At 54.2% G+C, this 6,343-nt stretch overlaps 1 protein-coding gene across 1 annotated transcript; it reads right to left on the bottom strand.

Moving 5' to 3' along the window:
* Positions 1 to 381: 381 nt before the first annotated feature.
* Positions 382 to 5,395, bottom strand: LOC120322900 (GTP-binding protein Rit1-like; the record flags this gene model as incomplete). Its single annotated transcript, XM_039379408.1, has 3 exons — positions 5,271 to 5,395; positions 3,560 to 3,616; positions 382 to 464 (listed from the first exon to the last, which is right to left on the bottom strand). Coding segments are annotated over exons 1-3 (243 nt in total), but the record flags the coding sequence as incomplete, so codon positions are not given.
* Positions 5,396 to 6,343: the final 948 nt, after the last annotated feature.

Here is a 6,343-nt window from a genome sequence, read left to right as displayed (position 1 = left end):
GGAGGGACTGGGACACCCCGGGAGGGACTGGGACACACTGGGAAAGGCGGGACATCCTGGGAAGGGACTGGGACACCCCAGGAGGGACTGGGACATTCCAGAAGGGATCAGGACACCTCAGGAAGGGCCGGGACACCCTGGGAAAGGCGGGACATCCTGGGAAGGGCTGGGACACCCCGGGAAGGGCCGGGGCCAATCCCACCCCACATGCATTTGGGGACAGAAACCCCCCTGGCCTGGGATGCACCGGGAGTCCCACGGGCCCCTCGCGGGCACAAAGCCAGGCCTGGGGGAGGACCAGAGCTCCAAAACCCCCATTTTTGGGCTCAAAAGGGGATCTGTGTCCCTCCCCCTGCCCCTCTCCCTGCAGCCCCCCCGGGCCCCCCGTACCTGCCCCGCCGTGTCCAGGATGTCCAGGTTGGCGGGCTCGTCGTCGATGCGGATCCGGATCTTATAGGCGTCCTCTGGGCGTTCCCGGGGAAACCGGGAATGATTTGGGGATAATCGTCAGCTCCCAGAGGGGACGGGCACCAAACCCACCCCACTGTCCCAGGGAACGGGCACCAGACCCACCCCACTGTCCCAGGGAATGGGCACCAACCCCACCCCAGTGTCACAGGGAATGGGCACCAACCCCACCCCACTGTCCCAGAGGGAACGGGCACCAAACCCACCCCAGTGTCCCAGAGGGAACGGGCACCAAACCCACCCCAGTGTCCCAGGGAACGGGCACCAGACCCACCCCACTGTCCCAGGGAACGGGCACCAACCCCACCCCACTGTCCCAGGGAATGGGCACCAACCCCACCCCACTGTCCCAGGGAATGGGCACCAACCCCACCCCAGTGTCACAGAGGGAACGGGCACCAAACCCACCCCAGTGTCACAGAGGGAACGGGCACCAAACCCACCCCACTGTCACAGAGGGAACGGGCACCAAACCCACCCCACTGTCACAGAGGGAACGGGCACCAAACCCACCCCAGTGTCACAGGGAACGGGCACCAAACCCACCCCACTGTCACAGGGAACGGGCACCAGACCCACCCCAGTGTCCCAGGGAATGGGCACCAACCCCACCCCAGTGTCACAGGGAACGGGCACCAACCCCACCCCACTGTCCCAGAGGGAACAGGCACCAAACCCACCCCAGTGTCACAGGGAACGGGCACCAACCCCACCCCAGACCCCCCCCCTGCTCCCGGCCGGGCTCCGGCCGAGTTGAACCTGCCGCTTCCTGCCGGGATTTAACACCCCCGGGCTCAAATCCTGGGATTTCGTGTCCCAGTCCCCCGAAATCCAGCCCGGGGGGAGCCCGGAGCAGGAACTTCTATTGAGCTATTGATTTATCGATTCATTTATCTCTCCAGCTGTCACATTTTAGTGTTCTCCAGGCCAGGAAAGGTCTGTGGCCCGAGGGAGGAACTGCTGGGTTCTTAGGAGACATTATAATATAGAAATATTCTGGCTACAAATACCTATTCTGCCTATAAATATATGGATATTCTGTCTATAAATATAGAAATATTCTGCGTATGAATGCATAAATATTCTTGCTATAAATATGTAGATATTCTGCCTATAAATATAGAAATATTCTGCCTATGCCTGTAAGTATATAGATATTCTGTCCATAAGTATATAGATATTCTACCTATAAATGTATAAATATTCTGGCTATAAACATATAAATATTCTTCTATAAGTATAAAGATATTCTGTCTATAAATACATAAATATTCTGCCTATAAATATACAGATATTCTGCCTATAAATATAGAAATATCCAGCCTATAAATAAATATATATTCTGTCTGTAAATATATATTCTGCCTATAAATATATAAATATTCTGCCTATAAATATATGGATATTCTGTCTATAAATATAGAAATATTCTACCTATAAATACATAAATATTCTTGTATAAATATATATATTCTGTCTATAAATATAGAAATATTCTGCCTATAAATATACAGATATTCTGCCTATAAATATACAGATATTCTGCCTATAAATATACAGATATTCTGCCTATAAATATATGGATATTCTGCCTATAAATATATGGATATTCTGCCTATAAATATATAAATATTCTACCTATAAATATATAAATATTCTGCCTATGAATACATAAATATTCTTGCTATAAATATGTAGATATTCTGCCTATATATATATATATTAATATTCTGGCTACAAATATCTATTCTGCCTATAAATACATAAATATTCTTGCTATAAATATATGGATATTTTGCCTATATATATAAAAATTCTGCCTATAAGTATATAGATATTGTGTATATAAGTATATAGATATTCTGGCTATAAATATAGAAATATTCTGCTATAAGTATATAAATATTCTGCCTATAAATATAGAAATATTCTGGCTACAAATATATATTCTGTCTATAAATATACAGATATTCTGCCTATAAATATATAAATATTCTACCTATAAATACATAAATATTCTTGTATAAATATACATATATTCTGCCTATAAATATAGAAATATTCTGCCTATAAGTATATAGATATTCTGTCCATAAGTATATAGATATTCTACCTATAAATGTATAAATATTCTGCCTATAAATATATAGATATTCTGCCTATAAATATACAGATATTCTGCCTATAAATATATGGATATTCTGTCCATAAGTATATAGATATTCTACCTATAAATGTAGAAATATTCTGCCTATAAATACATAAATATTCTTGTATAAATATATATATATTCTGTCTATAAATATAGAAATATTCTGCTATAAATATAGAAATATTCTGCCTATAATACATAAATATTCTGCTATAAATCTATAAATATTCAGCCTATAAATCTATAAATATTCTGCTATAAATACACCAATATTCTGCTATAAATCTATAAATATTCTGCTATAAATGCACCAATATTCTGCTATAAATACACCAATATTCAGCCTATAAATACACCAATATTCTGCTATAAATGCACCAATATTCTGCTATAAATACACCAATATTCTGCTATAAATACACCAATATTCTGCTATAAATACACCAATATTCTGCTATAAATACACCAATATTCAGCCTATAAATACACCAATATTCTGCTATAAATACACCAATATTCTGCTATAAATACACCAATATTCTGCTATAAATACACCAATATTCTGCTATAAATACACCAATATTCTGCTATAAATACACCAATATTCTGCTATAAATACACCAATATTCTGCTATAAATACACCAATATTCTGCTATAAATACACCAATATTCAGCCTATAAATACACCAATATTCTGCTATAAATACACCAATATTCTGCTATAAATACACCAATATTCTGCTATAAATACACCAATATTCTGCTATAAATACACCAATATTCAGCCTATAAATACACCAATATTCTGCTATAAATACACCAATATTCTGCTATAAATACACCGATATTCTGCTATAAATACACCGATATTCTGCTGTAAATCCCTAACTCTCCTGTCCCCCTGAGTGGGAGGAGAGCCAAGGGCAGGGGTTCCTCACCGATGGTGGGGTCGTGGTCCTCGGGGAAGCGGTGGCTGATGAACTGCATGGTCATGGCTGGAGGGGAGCCCGGACACCGTCAGCCCTCTCTGCCGTCGTTTTGCCCATTTTCCCACTTTTCCGGGACGTTGCCCCGGGAACACCCCCCTCTTCCCTGCTCCCACTGCCCCCACATTCCCCTTTTTCCGTGTTTTCCCCCCAGAAGCAGGACTGGATCGGCGGCACCGCTTCCACAGCCCCGCTGGGAGGGGGCCTGGGGAGCCTTGACCCCATTCCCAGGGATCCCCCCGTGTTCCCAGGGATCCCCCCGTGTTCCCAGGGATCCCTGACCCCATTCCCGAGGATCCCTGACCCCATTCCCAGGGATCCCTGACCCCATTCCCAGGGATCCCTGACCCCATTCCCAGGGATCCCCCCGTGTTCCCAAGGATCCCTGACCCCATTCCCAGGGATCCCTGACCCCATTCCCAGGGATCCCTGACCCCATTCCCAGGGATCCCCCCGTGTTCCCAAGGATCCCTGACCCCATTCCCAGGGATTCCCCCGCGCTCCCAGGGAGTCCTGACCCCTTTTCCCATTTTCCCCACATTCCCCTTTTTTCCCCCCACCCCGGAATCAGGTCGGGATCGAGGCCCCGAAGCGGGAGCGGTTCCACGTCTGGATGCCGGGGATGGAGCCCAGAGGATCCCAGGGCTGGAGCCCAGAGGATCCCAGGGCTGGAGCCCAGAGGATCCCAGGGCTGGATCTCGGGGCAGGATCCCGATGGAGCCCAGAGGATCCCAGGGCTGGATCTCGGGGCAGGATCCCGCCGGATCCCAGCTCCCCTCACATTCCCAGGGCTCCAAGGGAACGGCCCCGCAGGGATGCGGGAGCAGGAGGAAGGGGCTGATACAGCCCGGGAGGGACCGGGAGGGGACCGGGACATCCCGGGAAGGGCCGGGACATCCCAGGAGGGAACCGGGACATCCCGGGAAGGGCCGGGACATCCCAGGAGGGAACCGGGACAGCCTGGGAAGGGTCCGGACATCTCGGGAAGGGCTGAGACAATCCAGCGGCACCGGGAGGGACCGGGAGGGGCCAGGACATCCCAGGAGGGAACCGGGACATCTTGGGAAGGGCCGGGACATCCCGGGAAGGGCCGGGACAATCCAGCGGCACCGGGACAGCCCGGGAAGGGCCGGGACATTTCGGGAAGGGTGGGACATCCCAGGAGGGAACCGGGACATCCCGGGAAGGGTCCGGACATCTCGGGAAGGGCCGGGACAATCCAGCGGCACCGGCACAGCCCGGGAGGGGCTGGGACATCTCGGGGGGAGCCAGGACAGCCCAGCAAGGACCGGGACACCCCGGGAAGGGCCGGGACACCCCGGCGGGGGCGGCACCGCGCCCAGACTGGGGGGGTGGTCAAGGGGCCGCTGCCGAGCCGAGCTGAGCCCCCCGGGCCGAGCTGAGCCCCCCGGGCCGAGCCGAGCCCCCCGGGCCGATCTGAGCCCCCAGCCGAGCCGAGCCCCCCGTCCGAGCTGAGCCCCCCGAGCCGAGCTGACCCCCCGGGCCGAGCCGCCCCCCGAAAGAGCCCCACGAACCGAGCCTAGCCCACCGATCTGAGCCCCCCGGGCCGAGCCGAGCCCCCCGGGCCGAGCCGAGCCCCCCGGGCCGATCTGAGCCCCCCGAGCCGATCTGAGCCCCCCAGACCGGTCCCCCCAGCACTCACCGCTCTTGCCGACGCCGCCCGCCCCGAGCATCACCAGTTTGTACTCGCGGTTCTGCCCCGCGCCGGGGCCGCCGCCGCCGCCCGGGCGGGCTCCGGAGTCCATCGCCCCCCACCCCCCCCTCCCTTCCCCCGCTTTTTTCCCGCTTTTTCCCGCTTTTTCCCGCTTTTTCCGCGGTTTTCCCCCTTGGTTTTCCCGGCCCCGCTCGCTCAGGCACCGAAATGGCGGCGGCTCCTCCCGGACCCGCCCCGGGCTGCGCGAGCGGCGGGCGGGGCGCGACGGCGGCTCTGAGGGGACACGGCGGGGACACAACCGGGACCCCCCGGGGCCCCCTCGGGAACCCCCATAACCGAGGGGCGGCTCTGAGGGGACACGGCGGGGACACAACGGGGACCCCCCGGGGCCCCCTCGGGAACCCCCATAACCCAGGGGCGGCTCTGAGGGGACACGGCGGGGACACAACCAGGACCCCCCGGGACCCTCGGGGCACCCCCATAACTGAGGGGCGGCTCTGAGGGGACACGGCGGGGACACAACCGGGACCCTCCGGAACCCCCATAACCGAGGGGGCGGTCGACGGGGACACAGCGGGGACACAACCGGGACCCCCCGGGGCCCCCTCGGGAACCCCCGTAATCCAGGGGCGGCTCTGAGGGGACACAGCGGGGACACAACCGGGACCCCCGGGACCCCCCGCCAGAACCCCCCGGGACCCCCGTAACCGAGGGGGCGGTCGGCGGGGACAGAACCGGGAGAACCGGGATTTCGACCCCCCAGGGCACCCCCGTAACCGACATGGGGGGGCTGCACCAGCCCCGGGAAACCCCCCCTGCCCCAGGAGGTTGTCCCAGCCCCCCATCCATGTCCCCCAGCCCCCATCCATCTCCCTCAGCCCCCCATCCATCTCCCTCAGCCCCACATCCATCTCCCCCAGCCCCATATCCATGTCCCCCAGCCCCCCATCCATCTCCCTCAGCCCCCCATCCATCTCCCCCAACCCCCATCCATCTCCCCCAGCCCCCATCCATCTCCCCCAGCCCCATATCCATGTCCCCCAACCCCCCATCCATCTCCC

This window comes from Pipra filicauda, unplaced genomic scaffold (genome assembly GCF_003945595.2).
Source record: "Pipra filicauda isolate LSUMZ 115617 unplaced genomic scaffold, ASM394559v2 scaffold1679_size6341_pilon, whole genome shotgun sequence".
Taxonomy (NCBI): domain Eukaryota; kingdom Metazoa; phylum Chordata; class Aves; order Passeriformes; family Pipridae; genus Pipra; species Pipra filicauda.
Note: the sequence above shows the minus strand (reverse complement) of the source record. Positions and strands in the feature narration are given on the sequence as shown.